Source organism: Trachemys scripta, chromosome 3, assembly GCF_013100865.1.
Source record: "Trachemys scripta elegans isolate TJP31775 chromosome 3, CAS_Tse_1.0, whole genome shotgun sequence".
Classification (NCBI taxonomy): domain Eukaryota; kingdom Metazoa; phylum Chordata; order Testudines; family Emydidae; genus Trachemys; species Trachemys scripta.
In genome coordinates, this window is record NC_048300.1 from 58203197 (window position 1) to 58221590 (window position 18394).

At 45.2% G+C, this 18394-nt stretch overlaps 1 protein-coding gene across 1 annotated transcript in view; it reads right to left on the reverse strand.

The window, feature by feature from the left end:
* DNAH8 (dynein axonemal heavy chain 8) overlaps positions 1 to 18394 on the reverse strand; it is a 585957-nt gene that overhangs the window by 342444 nt on the left and 225119 nt on the right. Inside the window, exon 29 of the mRNA XM_034764627.1 lies at positions 6674 to 6800. Within this exon, the coding sequence (XP_034620518.1) occupies positions 6674 to 6800 (127 nt within the window). The remainder of the gene's footprint in view (positions 1 to 6673; positions 6801 to 18394) is intronic.

The window sequence follows — 18394 nt, forward strand, 5'->3', positions numbered from 1 at the left end:
GCTGATGAGTACACTTTTTGGCTAAAAAGATCTAAACAGTTATGTTCTTTGTCCTGGGGAGTGGATCAATATTGGGGTTGTTTGCCGCAGTGGTTGGTAGCTTCCATAACTAGGGAATTAGGTTGCAGATGTGAAAAAAGGAAGTCCATCCTTTTAGCTGGGACAAAGTATTTTCTGACTGCTCTTTTGCTGGTAGGCGGTATTGTCGAAGGCCTCTGCCAAATGTTCTCCCCCGGTACCATTATTGCATCATTTATTGGTAGTGCTATTTTAGATTATGCAGATGTGTGTAGGATTTCCAGCAGCTTGTGGTGGTTTTCTTGCATCTCCTTCAGTGGTATGTCTTGGCTGGTGGCTACTCTTTTAAAGAGTTCCTGGAATTGTTTCAGGTCATCCACCATGGTTGGAGGCAGTGGCATTACTGCTTCATTGGGGGAAGAGGATGAGTTGTGGGCTGGTGAAATGCTGTCTTGGTCTGTGTCTTCTTCCCTCTCTTCTGATAAGCCCTCTGATGTCTCACGGCTTGGGGATGGTGTAGGTGATCGGATTTCATCCCTGGTTGGAGTTAGGGGTCTGGTGTAGTTAGCCCTATACACCGCCCATGAATCCCAGGGGGACCACTGCATAGGAAAGGGCATCACTGGACAGATCCAGGGTTGCCCATACCATTGCTGAATTCCATGACTCTGACGGGTCTTAGTTTTAATTGCTTCCCATGGAGCTCTATGTTCCGTGGGACAGGAGTGTTAGGAGGAGAAGGGATTCCCATGTAAATCCTCATCATCATCACTGGAGATGGATGAGGGAACAGGTAAGGGGGTATCTGCTCCAATATTCAGCCTGGAGATCTATCAGTGCCGAGCAGGGATGATTGTGACACTGAAGAGACTGTAATGTATCTGTGTTGCAGAAACTGTGGCGGAGCCACCTGTTTCAGTGCCAATGGTGCCACTGTTGTAGATTTGGTCAGTGCTGTGACTAATTTACATGTAGCCTTCATCAGGACAGTCAGTGCCATTCTCGGTCTGTCAGTCAGTGCTGATGACTCCGTCGGTGCTGGCAGCATTGCCAATGGTACGGGTCTCGGTACTGTGTCAAGCACTGGGGTGGTTCCATAGAGAAGGAGGCGCGTCTGTGACTAGCCTCCTTATCGGTGCGGTGCGGTGAGGTTCGGCAGAGGTACGTGAGGAGACAATGCTGGAGGTGCCCAGAGCCTCAAAAGTGCTAACTCTAGCTGAGCTCAGCACCAAGGACAGCAACCTCACTGGGGACCTCTTCTTTTATTGCATGTCCCTGTGAGGGGAGGTCGCGGCTCACTTCCTAGAAACTTTGGAAGACTGAGCACTTTCTTTAGCAAAGGTTTTGCCTGGGGAATCATCTGCTGATGTTGGTTTTGGTCTCGTATCAGTAGGCTGAAGGGACTTTTCCATTAGGATCATTTTGAGGTGAAGGTCTCTGTTGCATCGTGTCCTGGCTTTCAGGTTACTACAATGGACACTTTTTGGAGGGACATGTGTCTCCCCAAATATCGGACACACATAGAGTGGCCATCGGAGACTGGCATTGCCTCACAGCAGGAGTCACATCTTTTAAAGCCTGGAGAATCAGGTATCATTAAGAGTTTGCCATTGGGGAAGGGGGAAATAACAATAAAAAAAGTTTGGTATTTTTTGTTTTTGTTTTGGAAAAGGGTATCTCAACTAAACAAGATGTACTAAACTACTACTAACTTATTTCTTTCTAGATTTAACAAAGAGGTAGAAAGCCACTGAGCTCTGTCTTCAGCCAAGGACAGTTCAGAAGGAACTGAAAGAGTCGGGTCGTGTGTACACTAGATGAGGCGCCAATGGCACAACGAGACGACTACTGTGCACGTACACCGTGACTGAGCTTTGCTACTGAAAATTTCTGATCTATGGCACAGGGATGCACCAACACCTGAAGTGGAGTACCCACAGGGACACTACTCGAAGAACAAAAGCTCCCTCTACAAGTTTTTGTATTAGAAAAACTGATTTAAACAGCTGAGGTAAAGCACTGGTCTTGTTTCTTCTGACCATCTATGAATCACAAAGGGAAGAGAGCTGACTTTTCCTTCTGTTTCCTTTGGAGGGATGTGATGAAGAGCTTTGGAAGGACTCAAGTTAAGGACTTGACAAAATCTGTAAGCATAGCCCCCTTTGACTATAGACATCATTCACAGGACAGAAGTAACTCCTTCCACTCCCTCAAATATAAGCAGAATGTGATCCTCAAAAAGAAAGGAGGGCTTGATTCAGCACTTGTCTTGAACAATAGTATAGACTGAGCAGGATGACTGAATAGTTTGCAAGTTGTGTTGCATCAGAACTCTCCCTTGGGATAATAAGACAACTGAAATTTGAGATGAATTTTGTTTGGAAATCTAAAAAAATGAAAATTTACCATATGAGGTTTTGCTCAAAGCTTCAGATTTTTCTTATTCATCACATGGAAGGGTACCTAAGATCCAGGCTGTAGTAAGATGAGGCCTTGAAACATAAACCCTTGTATCAGAGGCCCGGTATGAGGCCTAAGGCCTGAACTAAGTAATGGTCAAGACTTTGTTAACATAAAGAAAAGTTAAGCTGTGAGCAAGAGGCAGGCCCTGCTCAGAGTCTGGCAAGGACAGGGCTGATGTTGCAAAAATACACATACCTAAAAGGTACTGGACACTAGAGATATAAACATGTGCCAGGATGGTACCAAGAAAACTGGTATTTGCACATTCCACACAGATAACAAGGAACAGGCTGACCCATCCTAAAGACAGGGGCAAAAGGGTAATATGATGCATAGAGTTGTTTGTTCAAACCAACATGTACAGGGTGAGAGGCGGCGCCCTAACACATAGAGGGTTGTACCTCAATACGTCAGGAGTGATGTGTAACTTGTTTGTACCTGTGTATAAGAATTTACCACTGAGGAGTTGTCTTGGTCTGGCCTAGGGGGCAGCGGAGAATCCCGCCACTGACTGAGCTGGTCCATTGTCATGGGGCACATATTCGGAGTATGTCCTGCAGGGTCCATGGGAAACTATTACTGTGCTTTGCTTGACAATAAACCTGGCCATGTGCCTTCGAACCTTATCGGAGTCTGTGGTCATTGGGGGTTCTCTCGGGGTCTGCTGTGTCAGCTATCTGCAGAGCCCAGGCAGCACACAGAGGGAACACACACACACAGCCGACTATTATCATCAGTGAACAGAGCAGAGCACCACACCGGTGACGTCTGACAACACAGACTATATCAAAAAAGATGACCACCTTGAAAAGATGAAGCTATCAGCCGGAATTTAGAAACAAAGTCACCCATCCAGGTATTTACCAATAGAAAATAGGAAATTACTTACCTATATACTAACTGAAGCTCTTCCATATGTGCTGTTCATATTCAAATATCACCAACAGTTCACATGAGTCCCATGCACTCGAGTTTGGAGTCTTTTAGCCAGCCATGTGTGTACGGTGTGCATATGCCTTGAGAGTATTCATGCTCTATGTCGAGGGCAAATAAGGGTGAAGTGCTTCAATTGCCACTCAGTTTCCTCACAAATGCAGAATCCCAGGTATAAAGGACTCTAAGGTACAGGGGATAGAGGGTAGATTGTGGAATGTGCATATGAACCACTAAGGTTACTGTTTGATCTTTAGGGCTCAATCAAGCCACATCCTCTACAAGAAGACAGTCTTATCCAACATTCCATTGCCAGAGGCAATCGCCCTCTCTGCAACAAACAAGGACACTGGCAATTCATCTTGAGGAGGTTGCAGTGCCAATGCTGGCAATGCTGATTGTTCTGGCTGAAAGGTGGATGTCAGTGGAGGCATCAATGCCAAGGAAGGACATGGTACTGAGAAAGGCATAGGCGCTGAAGGAGGATATAGTACAAGAAGGGGCATTGGTGCCAATGGTAGTGGCCATGCCAGATTTGTGACTGGATTCAACTTGATAGTGTCCAGCAGAACCTACATGGACTCCTGAATGTCAGTTCACAACAGGAGATGGAGAGGGTCTTGAATGAGACCCTTTCACAATGTCTGTCTGTATTGTAAGCTCCCATAATGGTGAGCCTTCCATGATCACTTTGAGAGAGAGAGATCATATACTCCAAGGAGATTCTGGAAGACTGGAGCTGCACAGTCATGGAACAGAAAGGCATTTGGAGGCATAGTGAGCAGCCTTAATGAAGGGCCTCCAATAATGTACAAAGCTGTAGTTGGTGTTGCTGGTATGCACACAAGAGTAATCCGTATTTGACTATGCTGAAATTTCTGGCCCCAGTGGTGTCAGCCAAAGGTGATGCTGGCATCAGCAAAGGAGATCTGTGTGACAAGTTGGAGCACAGAAACCCCCTTGGGAACTGCCAACTGATGTGCCAAGACTACTTCTGCCCCTGCTTTCCCTGCCAGCTTGGGACTCCAGCACCCTGTCTTATTGAGCCAGACCTGCCAGTCTGCTCCTACACAGACCCAGGGTCTGAACCACGTGTCCCAAAGCTGCAGACTTAACTGAAAGCAAGAAGTGTTCCTGTCTTTAACACTCAGATGCCCAACTCCCAATGGGGTCCAAACCCCAAATAAATCTGTTTTACCCTGTATAAAGCTTATACATTGTTCACTATCTATAACACTGATAGAGAGGTATGCACAGCTGTTTCCCACTCCCCCAGTTATTAATACATATTCTGGGTTAATTAAAAAGTAAAAAGAGATTTTATTAAATACAGAAAGTAGGATTTCAGTGGTTCCAAGTAATAACAGGCAGAACAAAGTAAATTACCAAGTAAAATAAAATAAAACACGCAAATCTAAGCCTAATACAGTAAAAAAACTGAATAAAATCTCACCCTCAGAGATGTTTCAATAGGTTTCTTTCACAGACTGGATGCCTTCCTAGTCTGGGCACAATCCTTTCCCCTGGTACAGCCCTTGTTCCAGCTCAGGTGGTAGCTAGGGGATTTCTCATGATGGTTCTCCCCTTTGTTCAGTTCCACCCACTTATATATCTTTTGCATAAGGCGGGAATCCTTTGTCCCTCTCTGGGTTCCCACCCCCTCCTTCTCAATGGAAAAGCACCAGGTTAACGATGGATTCCAGTTCAGGTGATATGATCACATGTCACTGTAAGACTTCATTACCCACTTGCCAGCACGCACGTATACAGGAAGACTTATAAGTAAAACAGAGCCATCTACAGTCAATTGTCCTGGTTGATGGGAGCCATCAAGATTCCAAACCACCATTAATGGCCCACACTTTGCATAATTACAATAGGCCCGCAGAGTTATATTTCATATTTCTAGTTTCTTATACAAAAGTGATAAATTTATACAAATAGGATGACCACACTCAGTAGATTATAAGTTTTGCAATGATACCTTATAAGAAACCTTTTGCATGAAGCATATTCCAGTTACATTATATTCACACTAATTAGCATATTTTTATAAAATCATATAGAGTGCAACGTCACAATCTGAAGCTCACATTCATTGAAGGAGGTGAGGAAAGAAAACAATGTGTCTTTTTCAGCTTATAACCCTGTTACGGACCAGAATGCCTCCTCTTCTGCATCTTCTTGATCCAAGAGGTTTCAGCAGGGAATTTGGAGCCAAAGTCTTGATGCCAGTCAGTACTAATGATGTTGGTGCCAGATGGGTACTCAACTCCGATGAGGGCTTCTTCTGCCTCGCACAGTGCCAAGAAGCCTTTGTCCAGCATTAGTGGTGCTTGGCAGCAGGTTCAACAACAGAGGATGGTCTTGGAGAGCAGATCTCAGATCTGATATGCAGGGAAGTACCAAGATGGACAGGCCTCTTATTGGGAAACCTCACCACAGAGGCTGGCTTACTACTCCCAATGGAACAGCTGCACTAGCCGTTGTTGTAGGCTCTAGAGGCCATGTATACTAAAGGAATCAAAAGTCTCCCTCCAGGCACAGGGAGTAAAGGCACAGCAAACTGCACATGAGGACACAGAATGGGTCTCACCTGGGTATATAAGGCATCTAACATAGGAATCCATCTCAGGAATTATCGATGACCCTGATACACAGTTCTTAAAGCTCCTATGGGTAGGGCCCTACCAAATTCACAGTCATGAAAAACGTATCATGAACCATGAAATCTAGTTTCTCCATCATGAAATCTGGTGCTCTTTTATGTGCTTTTACCCTATACTATACAGATTTCACTGGGGAGACCAGCTTTTCTCAAATTGGGGGTCCTGACCCAAAAGGGAGTTGCAAGGGGGTCACAAGGTTATTTTAGGGTGTTCACGGTATTGCTACTCTTACTTCTGCACTGCCTTAAGAGCTGGGTGTCTGGCGGGGCGGCTGTTGGCTGGGCGCCCAGCTATGAAGGTGGCGCCCTACCAGCAGCAGCACAGAAGTAATGGTAGCAGTGCCGCAACCCCTCCTTGAGGACCTCCCCCCCTCCAACTCCTTTTTGGGTCAGGACCCCTTCAATTATAACACCGTGAAATTTCAGATTTAAATAGCTGAAATCATGAAATTTATGATTTTTTAAATCCTATGACTGTGAAATTGACCAAAATGGACTATGAATTTGGTAAGGCCCTAAATATAAATATTAATTATAATTAATTATAATTACATTATATTATGTACAAAGAAATAAGAGAAATTTTCATACCTGTATGTAATTCAATTGGACCTACAAGAATAGTAGGTTTTAAATCCTCAATCTCTTGTTCAAAAGTAGCATAATGAAGAATTTCTGCTCTGATTTCAGTAAGAGAGGGACTGCTAGCCAGAAATTGCTGTGGGTAGTTTAAACTCTCAGTTAATGAATGGTCTTTTTATCTCATCAGTAAAACAAACGTTAATATTATACATCACATTTTGAATGTGTAAAAGTTATGAACCTAAAAGGCCAAATTTTGAACTCCCTGCAGTAATGGGGTGTTCACCCCACATTAGCCCTTAAGGGGTTAAGGTGGTCAAGGAGGGGACACTTAACCTCTACAGTTGCACATGACAAGAGACTCGGAATTATAAGTACTAATTGCAGATGAAGTCCAGCTGAGGGAGAAGATGGAAAATGATTAGAGGAGGTTTGTAATAGCAGGAGGATGCAGAGAGAGAGTCTGAAGTCATTCTCCAGGAGCAGAGGTGGGGAGGAGGAAACCCATGGGGAAAATAAGCCCTGGGATTTGAGCCTTGGAAGAAGGGTCAACCCCAGAGAAGTTGTGGGGAAACAAACCCTAAGAAAGCAGGATAGAAAGAAGCCCAGGGAAACATCTGCAAGGATGGGGACTGTATAGACTTTGGCAGCTGTTTCCCTGGGCTTTTTCATACTTTACCCCAGGCTTTCCTTCTCCACCCCTTTGGGTAAACCCCCATCCCTCAGGGTCAGGATTCCAGAGCTTCTGCTCCCCCCTGAGATTTCTTCTTGTCTCCTGACTAGGCCCAGAGAGTGACTGCAGACTTCCACATTGCAGCCCTCTTCTGCCCTCACATCCTGGCTTTATACAAGCCTCATCTACTTCTGCACAGATGGGCTCTATCTTCAATTAGTGCTTGTCTATTAAGCCTAAATTTCCCTCCAGGTGGAGTTTTCTAGTTTAATTGGCCCCTATTGGGCCCCTTTGCTCCTTTAGGGCTGTTAAGAGATAAACACACCATCATAACCACACAATGAAAGAGCTGCATCAAATATATGTGTACGTCCCACAACTGTATGGACAAATTGAGTAATTCCATGCACAAGTATCAGTATGTACATGCAACTATAGGATTTTGCACTGCAATTGTCTATGTGCTTGGTTTTACCATTACACGGGCCTTTGAAAATTTGGCCCTCAGGACATTAAAATAGCAAATTATATATTCATTGTTGTTGTGGATGTATTAATTATCTAGTATTTCCGGGCACGTAATTACTGTTTTGTTAAAAAAAGGGAAAAAAACCAAGGCAGAGCTATAAAATAACTGTGTTAGCCAGTGTACACTATACTGTTATGTCATATTTGAGCACAAAATTCTGCTTGAAAGATTTTACTTTTAGAATCCTGAAGACAAGCATACTCCAACTCTTCTCTTGAAGTGGCCCCAACTCCTTCTCACTGCTGAGTGTTCCACCTTTCCCTCCCCTGTCTTGACTGAGTATTAAGTGATGAAAGCTCCTTCCTCTACTCCCAGTCTCTTATCTGAGTACAAATCAACTTTAGGCTCCATGCCAGCCTCTCTTTCTCAATACATTCTCCATATGTCTGACACCTCTCTTTTGCAGGTTCCTTCCATGAGAATGCATACAGGACAGGCAGTGAGGGGAAGCTGGACATATTGAGAAGGCAAGCTGCATGAACCGGGAATGGTTCCCAACAGGATTGAAATGGAGCAAGTTAGGATTGTCTCTAAGCAACAGTCCCAACTGTGCTCCATGTGCCACTGAAAGAAACCCAAACTCATTGTATTTCCTAGTAATAGCTCCCTACAATCTATTCTAGGAAACTGGACAGTCCTAATTATAATTAATAACTTAAAATTGAAAAATGTCATAAGGATACATTTTCTGCAGCAAAGAAAAAGAATGTATCATTTTATTTAAATGGAATATAAATATAACTGCACGTCTGCTTCCATTTTGTTTTCAGTTTTCAAATCAGAATAGTCAATCATAAGTAACAGAGGTGCTGTCTTTTGAATAACAGGTTATTTAATCATAATTGGAGTTTTTTGAGAGTGTTGTCTTTGTACAGTCACAGTTGTGGGATGTGTCCTTGGATGCTGCAGGACTTCAGAAACTTCTAAAAAAGCAGTGTCCATTGAGTGCTACATGAACTCTCTCTCATGTTACCAAATATCCCGGGCTGAAGTTATATGGAAGAGATGCAGTCCCCAACTATCTCATTTCCTTCTGCTGAACCTCAGAGTTCAAATCTCACCTAAGAACTGTCAGGAAGAAGGGGATATGGGTGGGTAGTGTGAATATGCAGAGGCAACAGAGAACTCCAGTTACTGTCAACTAACATTTTCTTCTTCATAGCGCCCTCTGCATGTGCCCACTACTTGTGAGAGTTTAGCTAGCAGTACAAACCACATGAAGAGATGGGTGGAGGAGTACTAGTCGAATAGAGACCAAAGAACTCACCTCCCAAAACGAACATCTATCATGGGTACTAAGGGTATTTCTACACTGTGATACAAAATCCATGGCACTGAGTTTCAGAGCCCAGGTCAGCTGACTTGGGCTCACAGGGCTCAGGCTGCACAGCTATAAAACTGTGGTGTAGTCCAGAGGTCCCCAAAGTGTGGGGCACGCCTCCCTAGGGGGGCATGGACGAATGTCCAGAGGGGCGCACCGGGGCCGGACAAGCCCCCATGCGGGCGGGAGGCAGCGCCACCCAGCCCCATGCCAGCCCCCAGCCTCGGCTGCTGGTCACGGCTCTGTTCCCAGTCCAGGTCCTAGGCTGAGGACAAAGCTGGGAGTGGAGCCGCACCTGGCCGCAGGCCTGCTGCCGGCCCCCACCGCAGCCTGGCTGTAGCTCCTGTCCTGTGCCCACCCCCAGCCTCTGGCCACGGCACTGTTCCTGGCCCCAGCCTCAGCCCCCTTACCCTTGTCTGCGTCCCCATTCTCCTGAAGCCATAACAACACTCCCAGCCCAACTCTGGGGTAGGCACAGACAGAGGTATGGGGGGGCACAACCCTCAAAAGTTTGGGGACTGCTGGTGTAGACGTTTGGCTCAGGTAGAAGACCAGGCTCTGAGACACTGCCCTTGCGAGGTCTCAGAGCCCAGACTCCAGCCCAAGCCCGAACATCTACACTGCAATTTTATAGCACCACAGCCCAAGCCTCTCAAGCCCAAGTCAGCTGACCTGGGCCAGCTGTGGTCATGCTGTGGGTCTTTTATTGCAATGTAGACATACCCTAAGTCAAAAGAGTGGTGCAGAGTAGAAGTGTGTATTAAACTCAAAATAGCAGCCCTACATATTTTCAGTAGAGATGTTACAAAGGCAGGCCATGATATCTTTCTTAGCCTTAGTGGAGTGAGCTCTGAGTCCGTGAAAGGAAGATCAGTCAGGAGAGCCTACACTACACTCAAATCTTTTGGCAGATACAATTGCTAGGAGAAAAGCTTTGTTTAGAGACATGTGACACAAAGAAATCTCTCCCAAGGGCTCAAATTATCCCTTCTTCATCCTCATGAGGATTAGACTGAGATTCCAGATCAAAACAGGGACTTTAAATGGAGGAAAAATTGATCAGTTCTTTGAAGAAACTCTATTAACAATGACCTTTACAGCATCAGCCCACAGGGAAACAGAACACAGAAATTGCTGAGAAAAGCACTTGAAATCATGATATGGAAAGGCCCATCAATTTAAGGTAAAGCATATATTCTAGGATTGAAAAATCAGAGCCAGAATATTTTGCATTTTTGCAAGTAGCATTTTAATATAGATGATTTTCCACACTGTAAAATGTAAGCTGTACACTAACAGAACGAGCAAGGCAGATGAAGTTAGACTCCCATGGTCTAAGTAGCCAATGAAGAGATTGGGCATTGGAATGTTGAATTAGACTAGTCAACAGGAGATACAAGCAGATAAAGCCATTTCTCAAGACAGCTTTCGGAGTTCTGTGAACATTGAATGTCTGGCTCAACCTGGTGCAATCAAAGGGTATGTCTACACAACCTGAAGCAGTGAGCCTCCGAGTGCTAAAAACAGGTGTGTAGATATTGCAGCTTAGGCTCTGATGGTTAGAGAGGGGCTTCAGAGTATGAGCTCCAGCCCATGTCACAGATTAAAAGCTCGGTCTACACAGCTATTTTTTGCATTGTAGCACAAGCCTCACGAGTCTGAGTCTGTTGACTTGCCAGCTTGCTGTTGACTTCCAAGCTCACCACTGCAGGCTGCCACAGGCTGTAAAGATGTATCCAAAAGGACTCTTGTTTTATCTTATTTTATTTTCCCAAATACTTGAATAATCAAGGCTTTGTTCCAATTCTAAAGGAAAATTACAGAGAGAAAATGTATGTCCATCATGCCCTTGATCATATTCTTGAACATTTCACATAAATATTGATGACAAACAAATCTGTTTCTGGGTGATTGCATTTCTGTGAGATCCAGTAGACCATTAACTGTTTTAGCAACTGTTTGCATTAATTTGGCTGAGCACAGCTCTGCTTCTTCTCAAGGACATCATCCTTGAGTTGTAGAAATTCCATGCTTGGTGCCCAGGCACCTTTGGGGTCATACAATGTCTGATGTGTCCTTGTGTCCTGTACCATGGGCATAAAGGATGGAGCTGTCCCAACCACCCCCCAATTCCTTTGCTAATACAGAACCTGTGTTACAGGATTTCACATCAGAGAGAAAAGACGACTGGTCGTGGGATATATATTGACATCTAAGAACTACAGTTACTGTAAGGGAAGTAACCATTTCTTCTTCAAGCTTGTCCACATATATTCCATGGTGTCTCATAAGCAGTGACCTGATGCAAGGAGACGGGTGCTCAGAATCTACTTAAAGACGGTAGTACAGGTCTGCCAAAAGAAGCATCAGACCTTTTTTGTTGTTGTTGATTTTCAGGCCTAACTCAACAAAGTGTCAGATAATTTGATGAATGGAATTCTCCAATTGTTGATGTTATTTCCCTCGGATCAGGGTTACTGTTACTCCTCATTTCTGAGATGAGCCACTAACACTGATAAGCATTTGGTGATGCTCAGTGTTGTCAATAGTCTAAAGTGTAGAACCCTGAATTGGTAGTGAGCCTGTCCTTCTTGAAACCTTTGGCATTTTCTATGAGAGGTGTGACTGGAGATATGGAAGTAGGCATCTTGCAAAGCAAGAGTTAGAATCCAGTCCTGTGAATCTAGCAATGGAATTATGGAGCCCTTAGTTAGCACTTTGAAGTTGAAGTGGCAAAAGAAGGCATTGAGACACCTCAAATCCAGAATATGATGCTATCCCCTCCTTTTTGTTTGGTAGTAGAAAATAATTGAAATAATAACCCTTCCCCCTGTACCGAAATGGAAATTCATCTATTGCTCCTAGATCACGAAGGGATTGCACTTATTGAAGTGAGAAAAATGCCTGAATCAGGGCAGGGAAAGGGGGTGAGGAGTAGGGAATGTACACAACTACCCCACCAAGATTATTTCTAGAATCCAGCAATCTGATGTTATAAGGCTTCATGTTCCTTGGAAATAATAAAGGCAGTCCACAAATGAAAGGAAGAAGTGGTGAAGATTGTGTGGACTGATTGTTGGGCGACCATCGACTAACACACCAAAAGGATTGCTTTGAAGTGGTCACAGCATGATAGGTGGCTGATGTAGATGTCAGAAGTCTCCTATTTTGGAAGCACTGCCTCTTGGAGGTTTATAGAGCCATTGATGGTAAAAGGCATTCAAGAATGTTCTCTGCCTAGAATATGACTGTAATCTTCCCTCCTTCCTTTTAGGAGTAGGTGTATATGTTTCTAGAAGGGTCCTTTGACAAATGCAGAATGTTATCCATCTTTCTGCTAAAGAGTTTAGAGCTCTCAAAAGGGAAGTCTTAAATTCTCGTCTTCTCCTCCCTTGGGATGCCTGAATACTGAGGCCAAGATACTCTCCTCATGGTGATCAAGATTGTCATGGACTGAGCCACAGTGCTGGAGGTGTCTAATGAGGCCTAGAGGGCCATCTTGGCTATCAGCTGCCCTTCAGTAATCAAAGATTTGAATATTCCTGCTTGTAAAGCACTTTGAGATCTACTGATTAAAAGTGCTATATACAAGATAGGTACAGTGAAACCCCACTATAACGCGTCCCGCGATAACGCGAATTTGGATATAACATGATCATGAGGTGGCTCCGGCTGCCCCAAGCAAAAAAAAAAAAGCAGCTGGAGTGCCGCCAAAGCAAAAAAAAAAAAAAAAAGCCTTCCCCGCTGCCTCTTCCCCCCTACCCCCGCTTCTCCTTTTGGCGAGAAGAGCTGTACTCCTCCCCAGCTGCTCCTCGCTCTTCCTCTGCCCCTTGCATGTCTCCCCTGTTCTCCCCAAGTGTTTCCCTCTCTCGCTGCATGGCTGAGAGTCCCCGCTGCTGGAGCTGCACCCTTTCAGTTACTGTTATTGGCAGTTCACAAACGCAAGTCGTTTTCTGCCCAAGAGAAATTGACCGGCTTGAAACTGACCGGCTTGAAATGGTAAATTTTTGTAACCCCGCTATACCGCGACCCCGCATTTATCGCAATCAAATTTTTTGGACCCCAATCATCACGTTATAGTGGGGTTTCACTGTATTGTTATTATTGAGGAAGTCTGTTAATTAAGTCTGAGAACTTATGCCAATTTCAGTAATCAGACCTTTCTTACAGTGCTTGATAGTTAGCAAGTCTTAATTTCAGAGTGGCTGTGAATAGTTCTTCCTCACAAAAAAATCCAGCTGTTTGGGCTCCTTGTCCAATGGTGTCATTTTTGTATGTTGTTTGTTCCTCTCCTGTGCTTCTGCAACCACTATGGAACCAAGCATAGGTGTACAGATAGGTATACAAATCCAGTGGACAGTACCTGGTACCTCTTCTCCTCTTTCTCAGAGGTTGGTGCAACTGATGCCAAAGTTTGCCATATGTTTTTTGCCATTAAGAGCTAGCAGTAGCTGACCAGCATGGAAGCATGCAGTATATCAAAGAGATTGTGGGAGCTCTCTTCTAGTACATCCACAGATATTTCAAGAGACTCCTCAGTATGGCAGATTAAGTCCTCAAAGTTCTTAGTCATCCAACTGGATTGGTGTGGATGGAACTACTGCTTGGTCTGGGACAATGATGAGATGCCAGCTGATATAGTGTGTTCCTCCACAGAAGGAAGTTCCTCCTCAGAAATTTTCTCTGTATTCTCAGTCTGATGTATAGGAATCTGAGCTACTTAGCTCCTGGAAAAAGAAAGGGGAGGTGGTCCTAACCCTAGATGGAAGTTCAGAAGAGGGTGTTATCTGGCATTGTGTAAGCCCCAATAGCTTCAAAAAGGTCATGAAGGCATGCGGTAAGGAAAGGGACCTGGAGGTCAAAGTGGAGTGAATCAGGAATTATGTCTCCCTGTAAATACTTGATGTATGTTGTGTATAGGAGGCCCTTGATTTCCTCTTGATGCATAAGGCTCCCATGAATGGAGCCTTGGGGAGTATATATAGGACCCTTCCCTGGTATTTCAGAATCAGAAAGGAGGATCTAACCTAGCCAGGATTCCAGGGAGCACCATGGAATATGTCTTGCTTGGTGATGAAGATGTGCTCATGCAGCAGTGGTAGTCAGTGCCATAGCTGAGATTTTCAGCAGAGTGGAGAGTAACAGAGTCTGGCTCTGCTGTTACCTGGGGATCTCCTGGTACCATACATGATTAAAGTATTGAGAAAGATGATGTCATGCAAACTGGTGCGGGGGTTGTCTCAATCCCTGAGACAGTCTTAAGAGTACAGTGCGATGCATTCTCAGGGCTCCTGCAATATCCAATTTGGACTGTGGTGTTCCCACAGTGTGGGAGTGATGAAGCAATTTCAGCCTTCTTTTTGGTCAGGTCTGCAGAAAGGGATCTGACTTTACATTTGCCAGAGGAGTGATGCTCCTTTCTCCCACTGGCAGAAGACTTACGACTGTTTCACAGCCCTACCAGGGTCCATAGTCAGGGGCGGATTAAGATACATTGGGACCCTGGGCTCAAAGAACATTTGAGCCCCCCACAACCTCCCTCCTGCCATGGAGCCCTGCCCCCTGCCTGATCACCAGTTGGCAAGACCCAACAGGACAATGCCCAGTTTTGCCAAAAAGGAGGTTGGGGAGGGGTGAGCAGCGGGGCTTGAGGGTGATGGTGGTGAGCAGTGGGGCTCAGGCCAGCCCTGCATGGGGGATGGGAGAGGGGGTTGGGCCAGCTCAGGGAGTAAGGGGAAGGGAGAGGGGCTCAGGTGAGCTCTGCCCCTCATGGGGAAGAGGGGCTCAGTGAGTGGGCTCCCTCATGCAGGGGGAGGAGGAAAAGGGGAAAGGGGTTCAGATCAGCTCCATGCCGGGGAGGGAAGGGGGAAAGGAAGAGGGACTGGGGTGAGCTCAGTGCCTCATGGGAGTAAGGGAGAGGGGCTCAGGCGAGTGAGCTCTGTGCCTTCACGGGGGAGAGGGGCTCAGTCCAGCTCCATGTTGGGCCGGGGCTGGGGCTCGGTCCAGCGCAGCATGGGGGAGCCCTGGGTCCATCCCCGCACCAAGCAGGAGAGGGGGGTTTGGGGCTTGGTCCAGTGAGACACAGGGGCCGGGGGGGGGGAAGCCTTGGTCCAGCACATCACAGGGACAGACTCGGGCCACCTCAGCTGCTCAGCCAGCACGGCCTGGGGGCAGAGGGAATATGGATTGCTAGCCATTCCACAGGCTGCCAGCTGGGCTGGAGGTGTGGCCTCAGGGGGAAGACAGAGGAGAAGCAGAGCGGGGGGACAGGAGAAGCAGGAGCAGAGTTCTGGCCATTTCTGCAGGCCCCCCAAATTATCCGGGGCCCTTGGGCAAGAACCCATTGGGCCATGCGGTAATCCAGCACTGTCCATAGTCAGGGCTACATCTGTTTATGGAGCTAGCAGCTGATCCAGAGCTCATTAGGGCACTTCTGGACTCAGACTTTCATGTTTGGAAGGAGGTCTTGTTTGGTCAGGTCAGATGAGAGCCACATAGCCCTCTGAGAGAGAAATAATTTGAGACAAGCCTCTCTTGACCTTTTTGAAAAGGACTTGCAAATGGAGCATTTGTTAAGGATATGCTCGTCTCTGAGACAAAAGGAATCTTTTGTGATCCTCGTGTGAACATTATAGTTACACCACAGAAGGGGCAGTACTTGAACCCAGGAAACTTTGGTTCAGTCATCCCTACATCCTGGTACCAGGGAAATATATTTCCCCTCAAACAGAAAACAATTAAAAAACAAAAATAATAAGGAGTAAACCTATGTGACTACAGGCAAAACTACACTAATGATACGAATAAGTAAACTGAAACAATTATAGTATTTAAAATTAAATACACAACAACTGATTTAGTGTGTGCATGAAGACAAAAGAAGTCTGCCCTTTACAACCTCAATACAATGCATAAGGTCATATATACGACCCAAAAGATTTTGCTCTCAAGTGTACGCAGCTCATGTGCACCACAAATGGAATATATATGTACAAGCAACTTGAAGAAGACCTGGAGGATTTCTGATATAATTGTCAAGATGACAAGACATTCCACAATGGCTCTGAAGTTCTGAACTAGCAAGTGTTAAAGTGGCCTCATTCAAAGTTGAGAAAAGGATGTCACATGTTTCATGGAAGCCATGAGACCCATCAACTGGAGGCAGAATTTCACTGTCTGACATGAGTTCTGCTTCAACACACAGTATATATCAGGGATCGGCAACCTTTGGCACGCAACCCACCAGGGTAAACACCCTGGCGGGCCGGGCCAATTTGTTTATCTGCTGCGTCCACAGGTTCGGCCAATCGCGGCTCCCACTGACCGCCGTTCGCTGCTCCAGGCCAATGGGGGCTGTGGGAAGCTGCGAGGGCCAAGGGATGTGCTGCCCGCCGCATCCCGCAGCCCTGGCTTACCCTGGCGGGCCACGGGCCAAAGGTTGCCGATCCCTGATATATATGATCTGAGAGGTTCAAAACTCTTTATTTCAGAAGGAAGGTGTTGGCCTGAATCTAGCCCAGAATGGCTCCAATTAAAGAGATCCTGGGTTGGGACCGTTGAGAATTTTTTTAATGTATGAGGAAACTCACAGATTGAAATAGGTTGCAAGTTCCTTCTGCTGAGGCTTGTAAGACTTTTCAAGATGGCTGAATTCACTGCTCATCTAAGCTGGGGACTGCTATAAAGAGTTCAATGATCAATTGTTCTCTATGTCCACTGAAGGTAGGACAAGAAGTAATGGGTAAAATCTGCAGCAAGGGAGATTTAGTTAGATATTAGGAAAAGCTTTCTAACTATAAGGATAGTAAAGCACTGGAATAGGCTTCCAAGGGAGGTTGTGGAATCCCCATAATAGAAAATTTTTAAGAACAGGTTAGACAAATACCTGTCAGGGATTGTCTAGGTCTACTTGGTTTAGCCTCACATACAGGGTCCCTCTCAAGGTCCCTTCCAGACCTACATTTCTATGACTCTATAAAATCTGAGGTACTGAAAGTGGAATGACCTGACTGCAATATGAAACTAAAGATCTTTCAAACTGAAAATCCCAAATCAATTTTACAAGGAGAGTGAACAGATTATGAAAGACAAAGTGAGTATCTGAAACTTAAAACTCTTGATGTATCTGTTAAACTTTCCAAAGTCCATGATTAGGGTAAAGACCACTGTCCTTTTGCAGAAAGAGTACCTTGAATAGATTTCTCCCCCTCTGACTCCTCTGCAAGGTTTTCTGTGGATTCTATCTTCAGCAGGGGAGACACTTGATCTCAACATTTTCTCATTAGAGGGATCCCTGAAAAGAGATATCTTGGGAGGAAGCAGGGAGTGGAACTAGATTGAGTAGCCACACATCATGGTTTCTAGGACCCAACAGCCTGTAATTCCATGTCCTGATGCAAGAAACTAAGATAGACAATCATCATAAGAAGTGCAGGAGCAATGGCTGATTTGAAAGTCTCAAACATCCTGTCAAATCTGTAGCCTTACAAACACTAAGGCTGAAAGGAGAATAAACCAGATAACTGAATACCTATAAGGCATTTGACTTGGTATCATGTGTCATTTTGATTAAAAAACTAGAATGACACAAAATTAATATGGCACACACTGATTGGATTAAAAAGTGGCTAATTGACAGAAATATGCATCCTTCATGTCGAGAGCTGTGAATCACACTCCCTTCTGAAAGGAGGGGATTATAGAGCCCAGAGTAATCATCCTGAATTTCAGCTTTCGGATAAAGATGATGAACTGCTGAAGGTCCAAGAGGGTCTCCACCCTCTGTCTTTTTTTGGGATTAGGAAATATGGGGAATAGAACCCTCTCCCTTGATACTGAAGTGGGACACTCTCTATCACGCCCGACATTATAGGGATTCCAATTGCTGTTGAAGAATCAGTTGGTGAGAGGGATCCCTGAAGTGGTGTTGGGAAGGTGGTTTGTGAGATGGGAGAGAAAGAAACTCTATAGAGTATCCCTCATGGATAATCTCCAGAACCCAAGTTTCCATGGTGATCTTGTTCCAACTGTTGGCAATAAAGTAAGATGGCCTCAAAAGATGACAGGAGGAGAAGTAGGTGGCATCAGTGGTGGTACGTGGGACTTGATGTGCATGCCAAAAAAGGGCCTCTGGCCTGTTGCTGGGAGTACTTGGAGGGTGCAGCAGTGGAGAGAGACAAGAAATGGAACCTCTAAATCCTTTGTCAT